Raw genomic sequence first — 27926 nt, forward strand, 5'->3', positions numbered from 1 at the left:
GAAAAAGGTAGTATATTTTTTTCTCTCCGACCCCTAGGAAAAACTGACGAGGACGTGCGTGATTCCTATATTCTGCCTTAGTCTGATCAAAAACCAACGCTAGAAATTGGCAGGTGCAATTCGCACCACCTCTTCATACTTTTCATTCAACTTCCAACAAAACGTCACGCTTCAATGTAGCACGTGTATAGCGCTCGCCTTCCTCAAACACGAACTTCCCCGTTCTTGACACGGCTGGCTGATATACTGCACAAGATCGTCTGATTTGCATACGATCGGAAAGAATTGGGCGATTTTTTACTTTAATTCGCGCGACCATGAAGGCAAAATCACCTGGGCGTTACTATTATATCTTCTATCATTCAGCAACCGAACCGTACAAGACACGTGAATACGTGGGCGTTTTTTTGAGGCAATATTCGTACTCATTACGAATTTTTCCACAGACACATATATCAAGGAAGTTATTAAAAATATGATGATTTATTTTGTAACTAGTAGGAAGACCTGACGTTGCTCGAGATTGAATGATGATCAATTGTTTGAAGCACCTATATTTGTATTGTTATAGAAATCGGTGAAATCGCTCATTTTTAAATCAAATCGATTGATTGCCTGCTCTAGTTGGGGACCTATCGCGGTGCACCGGGAAGAAACTTCATGTGCCTCCCAGTAGTGACTTAGTCTATCATACATTGTAGTCTACATTACACTGTAGAGAACGTACTCTTGATTTTAATAAATTAATTTTTATATATAATAATTTGAATTAAACTTTGGAATGTAAAAGTCAAATATCATGCTTTAATTGCGCTTTAATCAGAAACATTAATTTCGAACGCGGCCCTGTCATATCAAAGAGTCTCCTGTCGATTTTATATGTCAGGTCTTTTGGCTTGTATTACAATAAAACTTCTCAAATACACTTGTGATGTTAGGCTGTGTAAGGTGTTAACTTTGTTCAAAATTGCCTGTTCCTTCTTTCATTGATAAATATCGATAATCGAAATAATTCTGAGACATTCCGATAAAAAAGAATATCTAAGAACTCTGCCAGACAAATGATGTACCTTCGTGTGAAATTTCATAAAATTCGGCCCAGCAGTTTTCGAGTCCATAAGGAACTAATTCATATACACACAGACACATGCAGACAAAGTTCCTTTTATATAATAGTAGAGATATTGATGAGTGGTTCGTTTACCAGATATCTCTATTCGATAAAATAATACATCGTTTCTAGAAGGTTTGTTCAATTCTCAGCCGAACACATTAATAGAGTGGTTTAATACGATATAAGAAATAAGGATTCTTATGTTGTCCAGATTTCTTCTTGGTCTCCTAACATGTTTGTTGTATTATTTTCTTTGTTATTGTTTAACGATATTTCAACCATTATACATATTGAACCAATATAATATAAGTGAGTCAAGAGTCATATTGAGCCAATGTTTGTTAGAAGTCTTCATATCTAATAACATTTAATTTATTCAAAGCCATGCTTATAATAATTCTAATCTACAAAACTGAAAGTATCACCTTGTTACAATCCAAATAAATTTGCGTGAAAGTAGAAACCAGGGCCGACTTTTTACTTGAAAGAAAAAAGCAAAAGGCGAATGCCTGTCGCCACTGGTCATCGTTACGATGATATCGTCCTGTTGCTTACAACATTAATCTATGGTCTCCTCCCGAGATCATAATAGGCACGTTCGCATTTATCAGGCGCTTGTTTGGCCAATCTTTCACTTCAACTCCAAGATCTGGCCAATGAAAACTGCGAATTTCAAAAAATTATTTGCGTTTGACTTACACTGCCTCCACCAAATTCGGCAGATCCGCTGGCACGATTTTGTCTCACATGGGGTACACGATACAGAATAATCCTTCTTAACTAAACTCTTTTAAAGAGAAAAATTCGTTTGTTTGGCTACGCTGACTCGCAAACAAGGAGAGTCCATTCACGAAGCAATAACTCCAAAACCACTCCAAGATTGGCAAAGGCGCCGGGGAAATGGGGGGCAGTTAAAGAAGTGGTTACACACAATTAAAGCCAACGTCGAATCTAGCTCCCGTTAACTGGTCTACGGTGTTCACTGTTGGGTCCGAGATAGGTTTCCTATCACTATCTTGACCGCTTCGTGGTCTGTATTCATCCGGGGTGTTTTATAAGAGGAATCTGTTCAGCCCATTCTGGGTGAATATCGACTCAAGTCGTTATGTCAAGTCATGGTTATAAGGTGAGATGAAGATTATAGAATAACACCCTGGAAAACCTCATCAGTATGCCCTGTATTTAAGAATTCAGGTGATAAGTCGTCTCCCTCTCAGTAAAGACCAATAAGTATACTGTCTGTCATGAGTAAGTTGCCGGAATCCATATTAAATAAAGAAGTAGTCAACCACCTCAGCAGAAATAACCTTCTTAGTCACATACAATACGGTTTCCGTTCTGCTAGATCTACAGCAGATGTGCTAACGGTTATATCTCATAGGATTAGTAAATCTCCCGACAAAGGCTTCCTCTCTAGGACAATTGCTCTTGACATATTAAAAGCCTTCGATAAAGTATGACATAAGGACCTACTTCACAAGATTTCCAGCTACGGTATAACTGGAAATGTTTTCCCGATAATTAAATCATTTCTCTCTGATAGGCTCATAAGAGTAGTGGTTGATGGGCAGAAATCAGAGGCCCACAGTATTAATGCTAGAGTCCTTCAGGGGTCCATTCTGGGGCCAACTCTCTTCCTGATCTACATCAATGATCTCCCAAAAAACATATTTAAATCATTCGTTGACATCTATGCTGATGACACGACCATCTATGGCAACATATCAAAGGCCATAAATGACAAAGCTCTCTCTACTTCTCTCTCCTCTGATCTTGAGTGCGTGGTACAGTAGGGGAAGAGGTGGCTGGTTACTTTTAATGCATCTAAAACCAAGCTCCTATCATTACATCATCAACGCTCTGATCCCCATCCGGCATCAATTGAAATGGACGGCTCTCGACTAGGGGAAGCTCCATGCTTTGATAAGCTTCCGGGCTTGATCTTTACTCCTGACCTGAAATGTCACACGTACACCAAACCTGTTGCCAAGGTCGCTGAAAAAATGGTGGGATCCTTCTACCGCTTCAGAAGATATCTCACTACTGACGCAATTCTCTACTTATATAAAAGCCAAGTACGTCTAATGATGGAGTACTGTTGCCACATCTGGGCAGGAGCTGCTAAAAACACTCTGTCCCGCCTTGACAGAGTACAAAATAGACTTCGAGCCTTAATGGGGAATGAGATTTTCTCTTCCCTGCAACCTCTTTCCCACAGGAGAGACGTTGCAAGCCTGTCTTTGTTTTATCGTTACTTCCATGACAGGTGATCGTCTGGGCTCCAATCCCTGGTCCCCCCTCGCCGATCTTTCATGAAAATCACTCGTCTAGCTGAAACCACTGTAAAAAATTTTCCCCACTGTGCCAAAACCTAAACGTAGATTCCATGAACGAAGCTTCTTTCTTAGAAGTGCACGTCTGTGGAACCCTGTTCCGTCTGCCTGTTTCCCACCTGACTACAACCTGGATGTCTTCAAGTCCAACATAAACAAATTCCTGATGCACCGCCCCCTTGAGTAGACACTTTATCAAATCTCAACACTAACGTACTGTACACGTAATAACCCTTATCCCTGAGTGGCTTCCGGCCCTTGATAAGTGGTGACCACCTTGTAAAAAAAAATCAGAATACCAGTGAAAACTAGTAAAAAACAAAACAGTTGGTTACATTTCAATGATATAAATCCGAGCACAAGTCATGCATACATTTAATGTTGTCATATAACGAATCTTTGTATGGTCAAGAACTGTCAACAATTTGTGAAAACTTTAAAAGAGTTAAAGAGAACTATTAAATAATACAGTGATATTATATCGCCTCTTTTTGTGATCTTTATATATCATTAAAATAATGGAAATAAAGTATTTAATGACAAGATAGATTATTTGAACACGCATCAGTGTAACTTTCTAAACGTTATATAAAACATTTCGCACCTCGTCTTTTACGTAAGCGTGCTCTCTTGCATATATGCGTTTTCGCTCGTGAGCAAAACAAAGTCAATAAAACAAAGTCGTTTTACATACCTGCGCGATCGTGGTCTTCATTTTCCGATTGTCACTTTTCCAGACGTGGGCCGCGATCCCATCGTAGTTGTTAATTTTCTGTTTAATTTTCTCATGCGTGGAAACACGATAGACACTTGCTAACTTTATTTAAAGAAATGGTGTTTATGGAAGGAAAGGTCAATATATAATTCTAATTACTTCTTAACTTGATTATCTAAATTAATCTAAAATGAAGACACAACGACAGAGTCTGGGGAAACATTAAATTACATTTCAACATTGTCGGGCACATCTATTTTGCATTTCGACTCGAACTGACTTTTGAAAATACTTTTGTTTCTGTTTTCCGCCAGGTTGTTCTGACATGTACTTTATGTAATCCATGACAAAATTTATACTAGTTAACATAATCTCCACATACTAGTGTAGGGTTTTATTATACAACATCAATATATTATATCTTTCTACACTGAGGCAATGTATATTTATAACATTCTGCAATACCTGGCAAATAGAGAATGTCCCATCACCGTAGCCAGCACAAATTTTCTGGTCGGTCATGCTGCCAACCAATCCGTTGCATGCTGAATTTGCTCGAATAATAAAGGCGCCACTAGTTGCCAATACAGATAACTCGCCACCTGAATGAGAAAAAATAGGTAGATAAGCACTTGGAAAATAAAAAAGACCAGTTATAGTATTGGTATCATATCATTGTTATCATAGTATTCACTAGCACGGCTACTTGGCAATGCCCATGGCCAAAGAATGGCAAAACTTTTATTCCTCCCTCGTTCCCTTCCTCCTTCACCTAGCTTTCTTATTCGCCCAGCCCATTCATTTTTGTAGACTCACACGCAAGCAACTGTAGTCGGCGTAAAAAGAATAAAATATACCAGAGTTACTTCCCGTTCGTTATTGTCATAAAAACAGACTATATTATAACATTAAGGGACGTGTGTGCGTTTTGATAACATTAAATGATATAAATGGCTTGTTGGCATCCAAAATTATTAATCATTTTTATTTTAGATATTGTGTAATCTGGGTTGCGCAGATAAAAAATATCAACATTGTGGGTGTTTGATTCGTATTTTTTTAATTTTATCCGGACTTTAAAAAAAATGCTCTTTTACATGATAAAGTATCAGAGCAAAAACTGCATATTTCTACAAAAAAATATATCCCATTCTCTCTCTTTCTTCTCCGTCAAGCCTACACATACATTATTATAAATTACTTGAGAAATGAGTTGGCATAAGAGAAATAACTACTTGAAATATTTTCAGTTACTTCCCTTTAGTCAATATCAAATGGTTAGAAAACAAACCCACTTTCTATCCCTGAGAAAATATGCACATTATTAGGGTCAAAGAATGAATATTTTTCTACATTTTAGATATCATTTATCCGGCGCAATGCTGATCAAAATAATACCAACTTTGTGGGTATTTATTCTGTAGCCTTAGAGTTTGAACTGGGTATACTGACATGTAAACAACAGTTCTTTAAAAAATGTTGCTTAGTGTTATATAATTGTGTCTAGATTTCTACAACTGATTTAGGATAGTTTGCACTGCTGAATCAGGAAATGTTATCTATTTCTCCCCATCAGGTCAGGTTTTTGTGTTAAGTTAATTTTAAAAGAATCAGATTTTGTGACAAAATCGATTATATTTTTTGTGGTATTATCAGCTGATTTTTATCAACACATATCATTCTAAATATAGTTTTAGGAGAAAAAATGTCTTGCCACAAAAATATTGATTACCTGATAGAAACATCGATTATTATAAACTGAAAGGTGGGCATTGATAAAATGTAAGTTGCTTTACTATGGTTCAAACTTCAGGGCTTGAACTTCCGTTTCTTCAAACTCCTGGAATTCTCAGTAGCGAGGAAGTCTCTCTTCAGATTCCAACAGTAGTCAACCATTATGACTGCATCTCAGCGACCCTGATATCCGGTTTCCATCTCTTTCAGGTCTTGAGAGAATCTCTTCCCTTGCTCCTCATTGAACCCAGGTACTCAGAAAAATGCTCTATCTGTGAAAGTGCATCTTGACGCTCAGGTTTCTGAAAAGAGTCAGCATGTTGTTAACTTCCGCATAGTTTCTGGCCTTATTGTTGTCAAGAAAATACTTGATGACCAGAAAAAAAATCTTCCACGCTTCTCGTTCCACTTCGTTCATTGGGTATTTGAACTCTTGATCTCTGATAAGCTACTGGAACCGTCAATTATGCCAGCTTTCGACTTACCCAGAGTCAATCCTGGAACATCCTGGTTCAAGTAAGTGAAGCAGTCACTATTCTTGTCTAGAGACTTAGTGAACTGCTTAAGTTGAACTTGATATGCAGCAGTAGGAAGAGTGTATTGTCTCTGTCCAATACATGGCCGTTAATGACGTCCCTACCTTTGCAAGGCATCAATTCTTCCCGCACACGCTAGTCCTCCATATATGCTGAGCACCAATTTTTGGAAGATTTCGAGGTTTTATGATTTCAAACTGATCCCTTTCCGACGTAATCGCCCAGAACTATACGTCTTGGCATTAAAATAGTGATTTCCAATCAGAACATCGTGTTTTACTCCTACCAACTTCAGAAATACTCCACACATGAGTACATGTGATCAAAAACGTAAGAACGACATATGGTTATAGCGCAAAAACTTGTGCTGAATTTAAAAATCACAATGGTTTTTCTCAATCATCAGATTCAAACTAAATCAGCTGAGAAAACGAAGAGAAGACATTTGCTGTTGACCAGTGTAATAGATTCTATCATTAAATATTACAAACAGATGTTCATAAAATGAATTCTATCTGCAAGTTTAGTATTGAAATCTATTACTATACTAAATCTGCGTTAATCAAAGTTTATCTGGCTAAAGCTTCTTGTCAGATATATTGTAATAACGTAATATACATGTTGGTACATCCCATGGTTTGAGGCCTTTTTACATAGGGGTCACGCTTATAAATTCCCGGAGGCTACTTTCGGATAAAGGTTAATGCGCATTTGGTATATAGACAACACCATGATGATCAGTAATGGTGGAACTTGGCTAAAGTTTAATGTAAATAATTTTTTATTTGGCTATTCTCTTATATAATTAGATTTCTCAGCAACATTCCTCACCACTGTTTCTAACAACTGGCTGCCAGACTTTTAGTCGCTCTTCTTAGTTGACTATAACATCTTATATTTTCTGGGAGGAACAGAGGCTAAAATCATAAGACATGTACACTACACGGTCAAGTCTCTGAAGGCTGTCATTGCGGAGACGATCGACGCTATAGGCAAGGACATGGTGACAAGAGTTTGCGACGATTGCATTGGAAAGTAATATACAGGACTAACTTTTAATAAATAAATTGTCGGGTTTCTGCATATAGAATATTTTTATTGACTATTTTATATATATATATATATATATATATATATATATATATATATATATATATATGCTCTTTTGCATGTCTGCCCGCTGTTGACACAAGTTAGATCTGCCAACACAAGACTGTTTTGTGTCCCATTGCGCTGATGAGCAGTCTGGTGGCTTATCAGCCCAGCTCTGCTCAGACATAATCTCCAACACGCCTTACAATCCCGACCAATTTGACGCCCAAGCTCATCAACTGCTTCTTGCACCCTCCCTTTCCGACTGTCACGTTTCAGTCGTTCATACTGGGTTCGATCAGCCTCAAGCATGCACACACCTCCCTGCAAAGCCCTTCTCCACTCTCCACGATCCAAAGCAAGACTCTCCCAGGTTTTCTCATCCATCTCACATTTTTTCAAGGTGGACCTCACACAATCCTTGAACCTCATTTTAGGTTTTTGAGCCAGACAGCTCCTCTCGGCAAGCTCGCCATAAAAGAGTTGTTTGGAAAGTCGACTGTCTGACATCCTTACCACATGACCACTCCATCTCAGTCTATGTTTGATAATGAGAGCTTCAATGCTTAGACATTGGGTTCGTTCAAGAACCTCAACATCACTGACATACATTTGCTAGCACACACCTAAGATTCGCCATAGACACATCTGGTAAAACCGCTCGAGACGTCTTAAATGCTTTCTGTATGTTGTCCAAGTTTCACAGGCATAGAGAAGAGCAGAGAGAACATATGCGGCATACACCTTGATCTTTGTTGGTAGCGAGATACCACGATAGCTCCACAAATGCTTGTCCAACTTTCCAAAAGCACCACTTGCTTTGCTAATCCGTAACGCTGGACATACTTAGTGTGCTACCTAAGTATACAAACTTAGCGACAACCGCTATCTTCGAATCATAGACATAAATTGATGGTTCATAGTATGGCATGCTTGTTGCAGGCTGATACATTAAGACAGTTTTTTTTAGACTGATAGTCACCCAAGTGCGCTGCGGGCAACCGAAAAGGCGTCCACAAGATGCTGCATATCAGTCCCCGTATGAGCTACCAGATCACAGTCATCTGCATAGAGCAAGTAACGAATTGTGTTGCTGAGTAGTTTGGTAGCGAATATAGACACCATCAGAGCAATCCCTGAATCCATCCGAAAAACCATAGTGAAATACAAAGCAAAGAGTGTGGGTGCTTGAATGTCTCCCTGCTTAACACCATTTTCTACTGAAATAGGATCAGCCAACGTTGATCACAGCCTTCATATCTCATTTTTCAGAATCACCCGCAAAGCATCCTTATTTACTTTATAAAAGGTATTGGTGAAATCGATGAACACCTGATACAGACTCTTTCGCTGTTTTATACATTTCTCCTGTAGTTGCCTGGCTGGAAAAATAATATCCACTACATCTGAAACAACACTGCAACTCAGGCAGAATATCGTCAGCAATGTGCTCCAGCATTCTGTCTAGCATGATCCTACGGACAGCAAAGAGGTGCCCCAATAGTTTCCACATTCATCTCTGGCACCCTTCCCCTTGTATAGCACCACCATCAATGCATCACGCCAATCCTGTGGAACACACTAATCATGTCAAGCAGTCTGCAACAAGTCCGCCAATACATATGCATATATATACACATATATATGCATACATATATATATATATGCAGAATGTTGCAGCAAAATTCGGCACTTGACAAACAAACCAAATAGTTAATGAAAGCGATTATATTCGATATTAATAAAATTAATATCAATTCGGAAGCGATCGTACAAAAAGTTGTCGTTTATGTTTAATGTTTGGAATGCATCTAAATGATTATTACATAATTTTGTTTACCTCACTCTCTCTCTCTCTCATATATATATATATATATATATATATATACTAGCATGGGTGCCCGGCGTAGTCCGGGTGTTTTGAGGTGTATGCTGAGCAAAAAAAAACGGCCAAATTTTTTTTTACTTTGACCCCTATTATGACCCCCTAAAATTGTTTGAGGCCCAAATCAAGTTATTAAGTTAGATCCATGTCCAAAGAACTTATATCTAAAATTTCAAGTGTTTAGACCCCAAATTGTAGGAGGAGCTTGGTAGAGTTCTCAAAAGTCAAATCGTTGAACCTTGACCCATTAATCGCGAAATTTCTGCTCGAAAACCAATCACATCGATTTTCCCAAATTTCAGTACCCTGTATATCAAATTTCGAGTCTGTAGGCTTAAAATTGACAGAGTTATTGCGTAGGGAAATGTACAAATACACACACAGACACTTTCACACACACATTATATATATATATATATATATATATATATATATATATATATATATATATATATATCGAACAGGAAGACTAATTTTGGATTTTATCTTTTGCCAAAATAAAACTGGCTTTGTAAACTCATGTTTGATTGTTTTTTATAAAAAGTAGAAAAACTTGTTGGTTCACGTTGCGTTGGAGTTAGATTTTATTCTCGAATCAAGCATGACGGCCGCATATAATTTCTAGCAGCTGATTTAGAACAGCATCAAGTATAATTGAAATCTCACACTTGATACCTAAATTCAAAGACTGAATAAAAATTCGCAGTTTCTTGTGTTCTGACAGAGTTAATCGATTTGACATCATTCAATAAGCCTCAAGCGTGACATATAGATGACTCTATTATAATAATAGTTAATATGATTTCTATAAAGTACAAATCGTCATGTGGTACATGTCAAATTTTGAGAATATTTAGATTGTTGGCTTATATATTACTTGTATTTAAATGAAGCTGCTATTGTAAGTTTTAAAAACAATGGAGAATTTTAATTTCATGTATCGATAAAACATTGCTTTCTCATAGGAAAATCTGTACAAGCAAAGCAATAGTTTCATTAATTACGGTTAACATGTGATATGTTGAGTGCTCAGATCAATTTGGCAGTTCAAAAGTTTACAAATCGTAAATTAAAGTTGCCTTAGTTAGCGAAGCATTTGAAAAACATTAGAAGAGGCGTTCCAAAAGTAATGCCTCCTATTTTTTTCATTCCTTTCGAATGGATTGAAAATGGCATTCTTATCATGACTGAACTTACGCATTCTTTATCTGAAAATTTCATCCTTCTGTTGCAGATATTTACAGAGAGCAACGAATACCATGTGCGTACGTCAAAATTCAAAGATGTGTAACTGAATTCCTGGCAAAAATGCATTTAGAATGGTGATAACTATGTAGAAAAATATATTCTGAAACACAAAAGGTCGTTCGTTTTAATGGTACTATTCTCGTCCTCGTAGCGCTTCGATATTTTTAGTTTAAAAATAAGAGGATTTTATATTGGAATGACCCTTGTATGACAAAGCGCACTGCGGACGCCCATGCATGCCCATCATTCATCGCTAGCAAACCCGACGGTGTAGAACTTAATGAGGAAGAAGATCTATTACTAAAGAGCCATCTTCTAACAACTTGAGCGTTGATGTGATACCGCGGCATAAGTCAGATTTAAGGCACGTAGTCCAGATGGAGATGTAAGCATCGAATATGAGAGTAATCGGGTTAGGCGGTATCAATGCCAAAACCACAGAGAGACGCAATGTGCCGATTTGGGTATGAGACTATGTGAAACAAAATGATTTTTGATGATCATGAGAATGTATGGTTCAAGATTTAAAAGAAGTTTTAAATGTGATTTAAAATTTAAAAGGAAGTTTTAAATGTGATTTAAAATTTAAAAGGAAGTTTAAAATGCAATTTAATATTTAAAGGAAGTTTTAAACGTGATTTAATATTTAAAGGAAGTTTTAAACTGGATTTAAAATTTAAAGGAAGTTGTAAATGTGATTTAAAATTTAAAGGAAGTTTTAAATGTGATTCAAAATTTAAAGGAAGTTTTTAATGTGATTTAAAATTTAAAGGAGGAGTAAATGCTTAAACAACCAAGTAGAAAATAAAGCGTAACCAAGTATTGACTGTTTCGCATTTCATAAAAATATGAACTTCTTTAGTTAGATGCTTTGGAGATAGCATTCATTTGTATATGAGAGAGTACGAATGCTTACCAGACACTATCCTCGAGATGTTAAGGTCTTTCTGTACAGGGGTTTGCAAGGACAACCGGTCATGATACTTTTCTTTAAAAGTAAATCCTGATTAAATATTCAAAATCACATATTATTCGTGGTCAAATAAGATCTTTGTATGGCTAAGCTACATTGGATTTTATTAGGACGGGTGCAACTTCTCTAAAGGATCTTACGTCATTTAACAGTACGAATCTGGGTACTCCATCAGATTAGATCAATTCTTGTCTTGGAATCTGGAAAGACCAATAGAGCACTAGAAAGATATACCATATTTAAATGGTCAATTGGGGAACGGAAAATTATGTTTCCAACTTCCTTGTTAACTCGGTGAGATACACGAGAAAATGGAATATTTGAATATGTATGAGTCTCATACAGAGATCAAGTGTTAATCCCATAGGAAGAGAAGTTTGACTGAAATAAAATGAACAAAAAAAACAGAACAACTATTTGAAAAAGGACGAATTAAGTGAGACACCGTTCAATTTTTACAGCTTAGAAAAGCATTAAAGTTTAAAATTTGTATTGTTTGTTGCGGTGTTGTTTGAGAGGAGTTTTTTTATATCATAATCTATTTAGGTACAATTTGACAGCATCAGGTGGAAAAATCATCCATCTAAATATGCACATTTTTTTTACTTTTCACAATCTTTATTTTTCAGAGATAAACCTTTATTTCTCTTTGGTATTTCTTACCAGAAATACACGAAAACGAACATACAAATTGTTCAGTCATATTTTCCTCTGTATTATCTTGGATTTGAAAATGTTTCAGGTAGAACTGGTTCTGAATATCGTCCACGTCTTAAGAACTGCGGACGCAAATTATACCGACCCGGTTATCTCTTTCTGTATTGGATGTTTTCATTGTTCATAGAGACAACCGATGGAAAACAAACGAAATTACTTGTCCAATTTGGGAAATTGTGTAGATGTCTAGACAATTAGGATCATTGCGCAAATTGATTTATATCCGATCAACCATTGATCATTTCGTTGGTATTCCCCCTCGGGACAGGAAGTATTTTCAGCTCGATATTTGTCGAACATTTTTTTCTGGATGGAAACATTCACAGAATGAAACCATTTGTATATTAAAACTGATTTTTCATAATAAAAAAGGAAATCATATATAATTATATTCCTCGCTTCGAAAGAATACGAGTTGGTTATTTTAGTGATTTCATGCGATGTGGTATTATGAAGGGTAAGTAAAATTAAGAAAACGATTTGGCCATAATTTAGGCTCTCTTTTTATGAGCTCCTTTATTTAAGTGTAGGGGATGGCGAGGAAGAATACAGAGCGATTGAAATATTTCTTTTATAACAAAAATTTATTAATAAAAATTATATCGTTTAATGCTTCAACAACCACACATTCAGCATTATCAAAATATATCTCTAGAAGCACATGTGTGTATAAGTTTATATTCTATGCATGCTTCTAGACTTCTCGAAAACAATGAATATATTTGTAAACGTTATATATATATATATATATATATATATATATATATATATATATATATATATATATATATATATATACGGCATAATCACGTTTACACACCGTTTTTCACCAGATCACTAATGTTAAGCAACATTGAGCCTGGCTGGTACCAAATATGTGACTATTTGGGAATTCTAGGAGCTTTATGTGCTCTCTGCTATTCTCGGCATTGTCTCCAGTCGTTCGAAACCTCTACTTGCCACTGGTATTTAACAACACCGATGCATGGGAGGTGTGGTTGTCTATTGCGCAACCCTTGCTAAAAATTGTACGGGCAAGCACTCTTACAGTGGGTATCCATATTGTTTCAAGATTGAAAGAAGCTAATATATATATATATATATATATATATATATATATATATATATATATATGGAAAAGTAAAGAAAATATAAATTTATTCAAATATTCATCAACCTTCCTTTTTTATTTCAAACTTCCTAAAAAAGGATTGATTAAAACAACATACAAGTACAATCAATCAGTTTGTAGAAGTCTTAAAATAAAGACGAAACGTTGGTGGATGTATAAATGAGTTCGATTTTTCCCATCATGTTGGAATATTATTACCATAATTTATATATATATAAACTAAAAAAAAAATAGAATTAAGAGACAGAATAACTTCTATTTTATTTTATAAAATATGCTTAAGAGAAAAATGCTGTCTAAATATATATATATACATGTGCATATATACACATGTATATATATGCATACATGTATATATATACATATATATACATGCATATACATACATATATACATACATATATACACACATCTACTCCCTTAAATAAAATATACGTTCAAAATGATACAGAAATGAGGATTATGTCAACACTAAGTATCATGTCACATTTTGTCAATCTTTTTGACTTTATAATCATTTGATCTTAGAATATTGTCAATGCGCGGCACAAAATATACCCAAGAATGGAAATGGTTGTAAATGGTCTTGAGAAAGAAATATGAGACTAATATCGATTTAGTTTCGCAGGGGGCACAAAGATGTAAATAATTGCTGTCTATTCGTATCCGGTGTACTGCGTGTTTAAGTACACCCATTAGAATATCCAGAAATTCAAATTGTCAAGGTTTGTGTCATTGAAAACTATTTTTAAAAACAGTTATTTCTTTTGCTGCCGTTTTGCATATTGTTCATGATCAAAATATACGGATATTGACACACGAACACCGACATTAAGCCAAGTTGGCCGTGGTCAGTATGGGTGACTATTTTGGAATACCAGGTGCCTTATCTAAAACGCAGCCCTTATGACTGCTATGGATTAACTGCTATCTTTTTTTTTTTTTTTTTTTTTACATGGAGATCACCTCTTATCAAGGCCCGGAAGGGTTATTATGTGTACAGTAATCAAGGGGATAATATTGTAGTAATAGTTGGTATTAGAGATTTGATAAAGTGTCTTACTTAAGAGGGGGATTAATCAGGAATTTGTTTATGTTGGACTTGAAGACATCCAAGTTTTAGTCAGGTTGGAAACAGGCAAACGGAACAGAATTCCACGAGCGTGCAATTACCCAGAAGAAAGCTTTGTTCATGGAATCTACGTTTTATTTGGGCACGGATAAAGAGTGGGGGAAATTGCTGACAGTGGTTTTAGCTAGACGGGTGTTTATCGTGAAAGATTGGCGAGGGGGACCAGAGATTGGAGCTCGGACGAACACTTGCCATGGAAATGACGATAAAACAAAGACAGGCTCGCAACGTCTCTTCTTTGGGAGAGAGGTTGCAGGAAAGAGAAAAGAGCATCCCCCACTTAGCCACGAAGTCTATTTTGTTCTTTGTCAAGGCATGATAGGCTGTTTTTAGAGCTCCAGCCCAGATGTGGCAGCAGTAACCCATCTTTGGGCGTACTTGGCTTTTATACAGATAGAGAATTGCATCAGTAGTGAGATATCTTCTGGAGCGGTAGAAGGATCCCACCATTTTCCCAGCGTTCCTGGCAACAGATTTGATGTACGTGTTCCATTTCAGATCAGGAGTAAAGGTCAAACCCAGGAGCTTGTAAAAACATGAAACCTCCTCAAGATGAGAGCCATCCATTTCAATTGATGCTAGATGGGGATCAGAGCGTTGATGATGTAAATATAGGAGCTTGGTTTTAGATGCATTAAAAGTAACCAGCCATCTCTTCCCTCACTGAACGACGGGTTCAAGATCAGAGGAGAGGGAATCAGAGAGAGCTTTGTCATTTACGGCCTTTGATGTGTTGCCATAGATGGTCATGTCATCAGCATAGATGTCAACGAATGAATTTAGTATGTGTTTTGGGGGATCATTGATGTAGATCAGGAAGAGAGTTGGGCCCAGGATGGACCCCTGGAGGACTCCAGCATTAATACTGTGGGCCTCAGATTTCTGCCCATTAACCACTACTCTTATGAAGCTATCAGAGAGAAATGATTTAATTATTGAGAAAACATTTCCAGTTATACCGTAGCTGGAAATCTTGTGAAGTAGGTCCTTATGCCAAAGATTATCGAAGGCTTTTGATATGTCAAGAGCAATTTCCCTAGAGAGGAAGCCTTTGTCGAGAGATTCACTAATCCTATTGGGTATAACCGTTAGCACATCAGCTGTAGATCTAGCAGAACGGAAACCATGTTATTGAGAAAACATTTCCAGTTATACCGTAGCTGGAAAAGATGTGTTGCCATAGATGATCGTGTCATCAGCATAGATGTCAACGAATGATTTAAGTATGTGTTTTGGGAGATCATTGATGTAGATCAGGAAGAGAGTTGGGCCCAGGATTGACCCCTGGAGGACTCCAGCATTAATACTGTGGGCCTCTGATTGCTTCCCATCAACCACTACTCTTATGAGCCTATCAGAGAGAAATGATTTAATTATTGAGAAAACATTTCCAGTTATACCGTAGCTGGAAATCTTGTGAAGTAGGTCCTTATGCCAAAGATTATCGAAGGCTTTTGATATGTCAAGAGCAATTTCCCTAGAGAGGAAGCCTTTGTCGAGAGATTCACTTATCCTATGGGGTATAACCGTTAGCACATCAGTTGTAGATCTAGCAGAACGGAACCCATGTTGCATGTCACTAAGGAGGTTATTTCTGCTGAGGTGGTTGACTACTTCTTTATTTAATATGGATTCCAGCAATTTGTTCATGACACACAGGAGACTTATTGTTCTGTATTGAGAGGGAGATGACTTATCACCTGAGTTCTTAAATATAAGGCATACAGATGAGGTTTTCCAGGGTGTTGGAAAGTACTTCTCCTTAAGGCAACGCTTAAAGAGTTTTGTAAGTATGGGGGCAAGTTCTGGTCGAAGCTTTTTCAACACTATTATTGGAATGTCGTCTGGGCCAGTTGCTTTACTGGAATCAAGGTTCTTGATTAGTTTGGCGTTATCTGTTATAATCTGTGTTGACCAGTGAGACAACATCGATTTTTATCTCTGTTTTTTATCGTACAAAAATTCACAATATTCCAAAATTGTTTTTAAAAAAATTTAAACGACACATGCCTTAGTATTAAATAGACCTAACCCAATAACAATGCATATTGTATACTGTTCTGAGCACCATTTGCTAAATAGATCCGATGATCAGACGATATTATTTAAATTATAATGATTATATACGGCATAATCTCGTTGACACACCAGTTCCCGTCAGATCACCGCAGTTAAGCAACGTTGACCCATGTTAGTACTAAAATGGGTGGCGATTCGGGAATTTCAGCTGTTGTATGTGCTCTCCGCTTATCTTGGCATTGTTTCCAAAAAGTATTGGGCCTCTCTTTTCCACTGGACCCAAACAATGCCAATCCAGGAGAGGTATGGTTGGCGATTGCACAACCTTTGCTTCGCAATTACACGCGCAACTATCTTTACAGGGGTGTCCATTGTCTCTTGCTATTGAACGGAGGCAACATCGAGAATGATTATAAAGAATAGTGATTATATGATACGGATAAAACATGTGTATTATAAAAATAAGGTTGATTATTTTTCTTCGACCAGGGTCCTTCCAAAAGGAATATCTCCTATTTTTTAACTCAAAACTAAAACATTGAAAACCTACGTAAACGGGAGTTGTTCTATTAAAACGAGAGACCTTTTGTGCTCCAGAATTTATTTTTCTACATAGTTACCACCATTCTCAATGAACTTTTGTCGGCGATGAACGCTGTTTCGGTAGTAAAAGTTCCAAGCGCGCTTTGTCACGCACATCTCTGTCGACACTTTAAAAGCGACGATATCATCTATTTATGCTGACATCAACGGCATCTGCTTTGTAAGCGTTCAACAGGCCTAGGTGAAAGGTGATCGGTTCATTTTTTTTCTGCATGGAGAAATTCAATGACGCACCTCTGCTCTGCTTCTGACACGTCCATGACAGGCGTTGCTTTCTTAGAGTCTTACGCCGTAAATATCTACAACAGATAGCTGAAACGTTCAGATCATGAATGCACAAGTTCAGTCATCATAGCAATGTAGTTTGCAATCCCCTCTGATCCATACGGGTAAAATAAAAAATAGGAGGCAATACTTTTGGAATGTCCCTCGTATTTTACTACAGAAAATATAAATAGAATTCAAACTTTCAAAATAATAAAATTTGAATTCAAAATAAAATGTATTACTTTATTCAAAAAATATAGTATTCATAATATTTCAGCTCAAAATATGTTTTTGTCTCGGAGATATAATTAAGAAAATCACATCGTAAAATACATAGTAAATATTCATAGTGTTGAACTTGTGCTGTGCATAATAGAATGACGACAAACCGATATATGAAAATATAACAATATAGCTTTATTGTCGATGACGGTGCTGGATGTGGTTGTTAAGAGGGAGATTCACACACGGGAATGTGACGGGTTGTTCCTTCTCGGATTCAAATCGTCAACTAACTTCGATATCTTTTTTTTTAATTACATTTTCACCCCAAACAAGGCACATTGCCACTTTGGTGTAGGGGGGGGGCTACTATCAGGGATAAGATCTACTGGGGTACTATGTAGGGATTTGGGCAGCAAAATGTCGGTTCACGTTGCACTTGAACTTCTGCACGTCAGTACAGTTGGGGAAGCAGGGACCTGGAATGGAATTCCAAAGTCTAGCGGTTCTGGGGAAGAAACTACTGGAGTAGAAAGATCTTTTACATCTAGGGATCTCTACAGTGTGGCGGTGGGATTTAGCAGTCTGCCGGGTTTGTCGAGGGTGTTCACGCTGTGGGGGCACAAGTGCTTGCAGTTCGTCAGAGCATTCACCATTAAAATACTTGTAGAACAGGCAGAGGGATGCAACGTTTTGTCGATGGGACAGAGGCTGAAGCTTAGATCCCAGTTCAGGGCCTATCAGATTTGCGACTCTCTTTTGAACCTTATCAACGAGTGAGAGACTAGTAGCAGATGCACCAGCCCAAATATGACAGCAATACTCCATACATGGGCGAATGGTGGCCTTATAGAGGTACAAGATACTTTCGGGTGTTAGTAGTTTTCTTGCACAGTAGAGAGAGCCCTACTTCCTTGCAGCGGCCCTGGCAATGCCTTCAATGTAATTGTTCCAACTCATGTTTCCTGTGAACGTTAGGCCAAGGAGTTTGAAAGATGTACTCTCAGATAAAGAGTCGTTGGTGGTAGAGAAGGTTTCTTGTAATTATTGAATGAAACTAGTTTAGTCTTGGCTGCATTGAACGTGACCATCCATTTTTGTCCCCATTCCACTACAGATTGGAGGTCATCCTCTAGTGTTTCTGCCATTACTTTAGATATATGTTAATTTGTTTTCCTGTCGTGCCTGTTATAGAGTGTGGTGTCATCAGCATATATACCCATTTCAGAGGCAATTTTGTCGGGGAGGTCATTTATGAATATCAGGAACAGTAGAGGTTCAAGGATAGACACCTGGGGAACATTTATATCATATTGTTTAGATGTACGACCGTCGAGGACAACCTGGATTTTTCTCTTATCTAAGAAGGATTTAATAATGTTAAGTATTCTTCCAGTGATACCGTATGATCTAATTTTCCTGAGGAGACCCTCATACCATCACCTATCAAAAGCCCTAGATATATCTAGAGCTACCGCTCTGCCCTCCCCCGCTTTTTCCAGTGAATGAAATATACGTTCAGAGATTACAGTTAGGATGTCTGCTGTGGAACGGGTTTGTCTAAATCCATATTGTTGGTCAGTCAGAAGTTTAGCATATGTAAGGTGATTGACTAGAGCATGGTTAATTAAGATCTCAAATATTTTGGCAAAAAGTGAGAGGAGGCTAATGAGGAGATAATTTAATGGGTCAGTTCTTTCGCCAGAATTCTTGATTACTGGTACCATAGAAGCAGTTTTCCAACAGCCTGGAAAGCAATCTTCATTAAGGCATTTGTTGTAGAGTTTGGAGAGAACTGGAGCTACTTCGGCTGAGCACTTTTTTAATAGCACAGCTGGGATGAGATCGGGTCCACATGCTTTTGAAGTGTCAAGGTTTTTTATGATAGCATGCACCTGACAAAGAATAACCAGAGGCCTTTGAATATTTTTCCTGTATTCGTGACATTTTGAAGTATATTAAATCAAATAAAGTTTTATAAATTTTTCACTCACAGTTTACATAGAAAAAACGATAATGACAACGTCCGGCACAATAATATAAACACCGCTAATTTGATTAGAATTACCTCTTCTTATGTAAAATATTGCGAAATTTGTAACTTTATATATGCGCATATATATATATGTATGTATGATATATATAATATATATATACGATATATATATATAATATATATACGTATATATATAATGCATATATAGAGACAAATATATACATATATATAAATATGTACATATAAACATATATATAAATACAGATATATACATTTATATATACATACACATATTATTACATATATATATATACATATATATATATGCATACATATATCATTACATGTATATATGTATGTATATATATATGTATATATATGTATATATATCGATGAATACATACATATACATACAAATATATCTACATACATATATATATATACCTATATATACAAACCTGCATATATATATACATACAGATATATCAATATATAGAAATATATACATGTATATATATGTATATTTACATACATATATATGCATATAAATATATATACATAAATATATACACATTCTTATATACATATATAAACATATATACATACATATATAAATATACATACACACGTATATATATACACACATGATGGCTGCAACGTCTTGTCAGACGAGTGCCCTAACATAACATGATTTTAGTGGTACCGGCGAATTCACACACTAAAGCAGACATGACATTGTAAACGGTCATTGCTATATATATATATATATATATATATATATATATATACGCATACACACAAATATATATATCCATAAACATATACATATAAACATATGCATACACACAAGCATACATACACAAATACATACGCATATATATAACCACACATATACAAATACACATATACATACATATACACATACAAATACGTACACATATATGCACATATACATACACATACATTTAACTATATATACATACACATATGCATATATACACAAACATACACATATGCATATATACACATACATACGCACACAAACATATATATACATATATACATACAAAAACACAAACATATATACATATATACATATACACATAGATATATATACATATACATACACATGTACATATATAAACATACGTACATATATACATACATACACACACACGGATACATATAATGATGGCAGATCAATTATTACATTCTTCCAGCATTTCAAGCCTACACGCGTCACAACTTTTCCATTGCTATAGGACTATTTTTTATAGACAAATGCCTGAGGGAGTACATATACAAAGATGATGTTGCAGTGATTTAACTTTGTACGACAGCTAACTCTCTCTCTCTCTCTCTCTCTCTCTCTCTCTCTATCTCTCTCTCTCTCTCTCTCTCTGTTCAAAATGTTAAGATCCAGCAACAAGGAAGAGCAAGAAAGGCAACAACAAGTAAAACTGTAGGCCAGCATAATGCGGGTACTGGTCTCCCACTGTATGTTTTTTTTTAATCAGAGATTTGCTTCTCCTACAAAGGTTGCCTTCACCACGGCTTACAGGAGCCCTCTCCATCCCACATACACACGGAAATGAACACATGCATGCACACATACATGTATATACACACAATGCACGCAAACATACATATGCATGTACATACACATGCAAACATACACACATATAAGCATGTACTTACACATGCATACACACACATACACATACATGTAAAATACACATGAAGAAGCGTTCCAAAATTCATATATCCTCAATGATCAGAATGAAGGTGATGGGTACAATTAAATGAGTTTGACATTAATATATATATATATATATATATATATATATGCATACATACGTACATAAAACGCCCCCTTAAGTAATACACTTTATCAGACCTCCATTACTAACGATTACTACGATATTGTCCCATTGATTACTGTACACGCAATAACCCTCATCCCCGAGTGGCCTCCAGGCCTTGATAAGTATGAATTAAATGATCTTAATTATGATATAATAAAATTATTAATTTTTATGTAAATTATAAAATTATTAATTCCATCTACTAACAAACTAACGAATGAATTAATTTTATTCAAACAATTTTCACTACATAAATATATGCAAATAATAGGGGGGAAATAAGTTCAATCCAGCGACTGACACCCTTTCTAACTCAACAATAAACAACAACATATGCAAATAATAAATAAAATATTTATCAATATTCAAATTTTATTTTTAGCTGCAATATTTTAAGTCTAAAAAATTCTTATTTTTTACTTTACTAGAATATCTTGTTCTTTACTTTTCCAGGTTGAATTTCTTGTCCTTTACTTTTCCAGGTTTAATAAAATCTTAAGAATATTACTTTTCATGCGCGCATTTTTCCATATAATCCATGATTTTTCCAGGCATTGCTATTGTATTAATATATAAATTTATAATATTTATTAATGATTGTCAAAAAAAATTAGCTCTCAAACACACATTTATGCAATATTTATCATTCAATCACAGTAGTTCCGAGCCAAGGTCTCTACCGAGACTGCGGTTCATGAATTCGTGATATGTATAGAGCGTAAACTAACAAAAAAGAAGATGGCACTCGGTGTCTTTTTAGATATCGTTGGAGCTTTTGACAACATACCCTTCAGTAGTACGTTCAAGTCGCTACGAGAACTCAATGTGCCACCAGTACTCATCCGATGGATTGAGTATATGGTGAGGCACAGAACAGTTCAAGTAGAACTACTGAGGGCAACTGTTAAAAGGGAAGTAGTTAAATGAAACCCCCAAAGTGGGATTTTATCACCTTTACTATGGAACTGTATGCTGAATCCTCTTTTAAAGGAGTTTAAAAATAGGAATATTTATGTCCAGGCTGATGCTGATGACATCGCAGTGCTGGTCGCGGGTTCAAAAGCATCATTGGTCAGACGCATTGCCAAAATGGCATTAAATATTCCTAATAAATGGTCTAATCGAAATGAATTAGAATTCAGTAGCCGTAAAACAGAAATGGTCTTGTTTACATATAAAAGGAATTGCCAACTTGGTGACCTTTTTCTGAGTGGACAGAAATCGAAACTTTCGCAGGAGGCAAGGCTGTTAGGGGTAATCCTGGACAGTAAGCTAACCAGGAAAAGCCACATAGAAAAGATTTCCTCCAAGGTGACTGCAGCCCTTATGCAATACAAACAAATTGTGGGGAAAACCTGGGCAGTTAACCCGCATGTAATAAGGTGGATATACATTGCTATGGTATGTCCCATTTTGTCGTATGCATGTGTTTCCTGGATCCGCGGGACAGAGAAACTGTACTTGAGGAAGAAACTCCAGAAGGTACAAAGACTTGCTTGTTTAATGACTTCTTCAGCATATCCGAGCACACCTACTGGAGCATTGGAGATGCTGTTGAATATCCCTCCGATTAAAGAATTCCTGAAGGCAGAAGCGATACGGGGATCGTATAGAATAGATCTCATGGGTCTGTGGTGGTCAAGATCTGTTGGGACTACTGGAAAAACAAAGAGTCACGTGGAGTTGTGTAATGAGGCTAGGAAGGAACTACCGCTCTTGCATGTGCCGGGTGACCTTATGACTAAAACCAGATCATTTGAAAAGCATTTCACATGTATGGTTTATGACAGAACAGGCGCAAGAGATTACGAAAAAGAGTTGGAAAGCAACGTAATCAAATGCTATACTGATGGATCTAAAATGAATGATAGGATTGGTGCGAGTGTTTATATAGAATACTCAAACCACCTCACCTGTCAAAAATCTTATTATCTTGGTAAACTGAGGACGGTCTTCCAGGCAGAAGTCTTCACCATACAGGTATCATCGGATACAACACCAAACACCAGTCATGAGCTGGCACCATTGGATGTGGTACCAAACACCACCCCCGCCTTCACCGAAGAGCAGGATCTCAGACCTATGTCTGACAAATCAGCTCTAACATTCGGTAAACATCACGACAAAAACAGAAGAAGAAGGAGAGATAGCGCATGTTTAAGACTTTTGAATCTGAGGTTCTGATCATGAAAGAGGTTCAGCAACAGGAAATAGCTATCCTTTCAGATAGTCAGGCAGCTATTAAAGCATTGGAGAATAGTACGGTAAGATCCCAAACCGTACTGTGCTGCATTGAAAATCTAAACCATCTAGGAAAAGAAAACCGCATATCTATATCATAAGGAGAGTTAAAAAAAATTAGTTATTAAAAAAAAAGTTCGGTTTTTAATTATTAAAAAAACCGATACACGGGATTGAACCTAAAATCTTTCCACCAACCCCCGGTACTCTAACAGTTACGCTAACATGTCATATTGGCAAAATCGCAGTAAAAAATAATTATATACAAAAAAAGTTATGCAAAATAAAAAAAAAAGCGTTAGTCACTTATGTATGTACTTACTCTCCTGTTTGTGAACCCACATATTTTGTTGTTGTAACTTTTTTTCTACTGAACCAATTTTCGAAATTTCTTTTTAAAAATGTAGCTAATGAGGTGTTCTATCCAACTATATAACCTGGTTGAAATTTGGTTGCGAACGGAATTAGTGGTGGGGGTTTGAATGTGACTCGATTCATTCAATTTCGGACTTTAAACATATCATTAAACCACGGTAGTGGTTGAATATATGCTTTACATATATATATGCATATTTATACATATATATATACATCTTTATACATATATATATACATCTTTATACATATATATGTATAAATATATATAGATAGATATAGATAGATATGTATATATATATGTTTATACATACACATCAATGTATATACAAATTTATACATATATATGTATATACATATTTAAACATGTATATATATATATACACATGTATATATGCATATACATATATATACATGAATATATATAGGTATATACATGCATGTATATCTATATACATATATATATTCATGTATATCTATATATATATGTACACATTTTTTTTTGTTTTTGTTTTTTACATAGGCATCACCACATTATCAAGGCCAAGAGGCCACTCAAGGATAAGGGTTAAAGAGTGTACAGTAGACATTGGACAATATAGTAATCATTAGTAATGAAAATTTGGTAAATTTGATAACTTATATGGAACGGCTCATCAAGAACTTATTTACGTTAGACTTGAAGACAACCATGTTGTAGTCAACCGGAAAGCAGGAAAACGGAAGACAATTTCACAGGCTGCAGTTCTAAGAAAGAAGCTTTGTTCATGGAATCTACGTTTAGGTTTAGGCACAGATAAAGAGTGGGGGGAATTATTGATAGTGTTTACAGCTAGACGAGTGTTTCTTGTGAAAGTTTGGCGAGGGGGGACCATAGATTGAAGCTCAGTCGAACACTTTCCATGAAAATAAAGATACATCAGAGACAAACTCGCAACATCTCTTCTGTGAGATAGAGGTTGCAAGGAAGAGAAAAGGACATCTCCTACGAGGCTACGAAGTCTATTTTGAACTCTATCAAGGCAGGCCAAGTCCTTTCTAGCAGCTCCTGCCCAGATGTGGCAACAGTATTCCATCCTTGGACGTACCTGGCTCTTATATAGATAGAGAATAGCATCAGCAGTGAGATATCTACCGGATCAATAGAAAGATCCCACCATTTTTCCAGCGGCCTTGGCAACAGATTTGATGTACGTGTTCCATTTAAGATCAGGAGTAATGGTCAAGCCAAGAAGCTTGTCAAAACTTGAGGCCTCCTGAATATGAGAGCCATTCATTTCAATTGATGCCAGATGTGGATCAGAATGTTAATGAGAAGCTTGGTTTTAGATGCATTAAAAGTAACCAGCCACTCCTTACCCCATTGTACTACGTGCTCAAGATCAGAGGAAAGAGAATTGGAGAGAACTTGGTCATTTACTGTCTTAGATGTGCTACCATAAATGGTAGTGTCGTCAGCATAAATGTCTACAAATGATGTAAGGATGTGATTTGGAAGATCATTAATGTAGATCAAGAAAAGAGTTGGGCCCAGGATGAACCCCTGAGGGACACCGGCATTAATACTGTGAGCTTCTGATTTTTGCCACTCAACTATTACTCTTATGAACCTATCAGAAAGAAATGATTTAGTAATTGAGAAGACATTTCCAGCAATACTATAGCTAGAGATCTTATGAAGTAAACCTTTATGCCATACCCTATCAAAGGCCTTAGATATGTCAAGAGCAATTGCCCTAGAAAGGTTTCCTCCGTCAAGAGATTTGCTAATCCTATGAGATATAACTGTAAGCACATCTGCTGTAGATCTAGCAGAACGGAAACCATATTGAGTGTCACTAAGAAGGTTATTTTTGTTGAGATGGTTGATTACTTCTCTATTTAACACAGATTCCAGCAACTTACTCATGACGCACAGGAGACTTATTGGTCTGTACTGAGAGGGGGATGAGCGATCACCTGAATTCTTAAATACAGGGCATACTGATGAAATTTTCCAGGGAGATGGGAAACTATTCTCCTTAAGACAACGTTTAAACAGTTTTGTAAGTATGGGCGCTAGTTTAGGTTGAAGTTTTTTTAGTACTATAATTGGAATACCGTAAAGGCCAGTTGCTTTACTGGAATCAAGCTTTTTGATTAGCTTGGCAACATCACGTACAGATATACGTATATCACATAGCATGTTTTTTGATACAGGAGGAAATATTGGGGGTTGGTGGCCTTGATCGCAAAGGGTAGAATTAGCTGCAAAGTTCTGGACAAAGAGTTTGGCTTTGTCTGATGCTGACGAGATTACCTCAGGTCCATTGATAATAGTTGGGATGGAGCACACGCTTCTGTTCAGGATTCTGTTTGCTATTTGCCAAAACTGGTGGGAACCAAGCCGCTGCTCAGCTACTTTGGACTTAACAGATTGAGCATACAACTCTCTTGCATTCTTTATTACTTTCTTACAATGGTTGCTGGCAGTCCTGAAAGCGGCTTTAGTTTCCATACATCTATTACGTTGGAAACAGTGGAAAAAGTGATTTCTGTGCGCAATGGCAGCAGCACATTCTGGAGAGAACCATGGCTGGCTGTTAGGTTTTTGCTGAAACTTTTTCGAGGGTATGAAACGGTCAATACCTACAATTAACCATTCCGTCAGGTCTAATACTATAGAGGACACATCCTTTTTAAACATGGAATGCAGAGGTAGATCAGATATAAATGTACGGAAGCTATCCCAGTCAGCCTTAGTGTATCGATATACTGTACGATGGAGAGGTACGTCTGGGGACTTATTACATTTCATTTTTATCTTAATTGATACAACAGAGTGGTCGGAAGAGCCAAGAGGCGACAGAACAGAAACTGAACATAGTTCAGGGCAAGTTGTGAGAAAAAGGTCTAGTAGGCTCGCATACTGGCCGTCATTGTCGGGCACACGAGTGGGTTCCTGAACAATCTGAGTGAGGTCATAGGCAATGGAGAAATCATGACAGAACCTCCCCTCATCATCGGTCTTGTTAGAATGGGTCAACCATTCGACGTTGTGAACATTGAAGTCACCACATACGTGAATGTTAGCTTAAGGATAAGCAGATAAGACTTGGTCAATTTTCTCAGATATGCTTTGAAAGATAGTAACTCCGCTGTTATGGGGGCGATAGAGAGTAAATATAAATGCCGTAGTGTGAGCTAAAGCAATCCGCAAGCACATATAGGGTAAGTTAGGATCTTCCCTGGAGATGTCCCTACCACATGGAAAGCTATCCCTAATCTAGGCACATATTCCATGCCCATGGCGATCTTGGGGGTCAGATTTAGAAGTTAAGTTAGAGTATCCTTCAATTGCAAACTCTTCTAGGGAAATAGCCTGTCCAATGCCAGTTTCACTTAAAAATAAAAGGTTTGGTTTAGTCTCCTGTAATTGGGTTTCAACCTCTGGAAGGTTAGAACGTAGACCCCTGATGTTGGAGAAGAAGACATGGTAGTAGGGGTCTACGTTCGAAGTTGGAGAACCGGGTTTAATCGTGTATTTTTTCTTGAAACTTGTCATGATGAAATTTTGGAATTTGTGGACTAGGTCGTCAGATTTACTTAGAGCAGGACAGAGAGGAGAAACTAAGAGAGAAAAAGAAACGAAGAATGTTTTTTTTATTTGTAGCAAATGATAAGGTAAAGCCGTAACAATTACCCACTAGTATGGCATCGAGAGGCCCCACCAGAAGCTACTGCATGG

General features: G+C 36.7%; 1 protein-coding gene across 1 annotated transcript in view; it reads right to left on the reverse strand.

The window, feature by feature from the left end:
- LOC145284900 (chymotrypsin-like elastase family member 1) overlaps positions 1-27926 on the reverse strand; it is a 102599-nt gene that overhangs the window by 14842 nt on the left and 59831 nt on the right. Inside the window, exon 6 of the mRNA XM_080133976.1 lies at positions 4628-4764. Within this exon, the coding sequence (XP_079990102.1) occupies positions 4628-4764 (137 nt within the window). The remainder of the gene's footprint in view (positions 1-4627; positions 4765-27926) is intronic.

Source organism: Euprymna scolopes, chromosome 9 (genome assembly GCF_053919585.1).
Source record: "Euprymna scolopes isolate OS-2025 chromosome 9, ASM5391958v1, whole genome shotgun sequence".
In the NCBI taxonomy this organism is placed as follows: Eukaryota; Metazoa; Mollusca; class Cephalopoda; order Sepiida; family Sepiolidae; genus Euprymna; species Euprymna scolopes.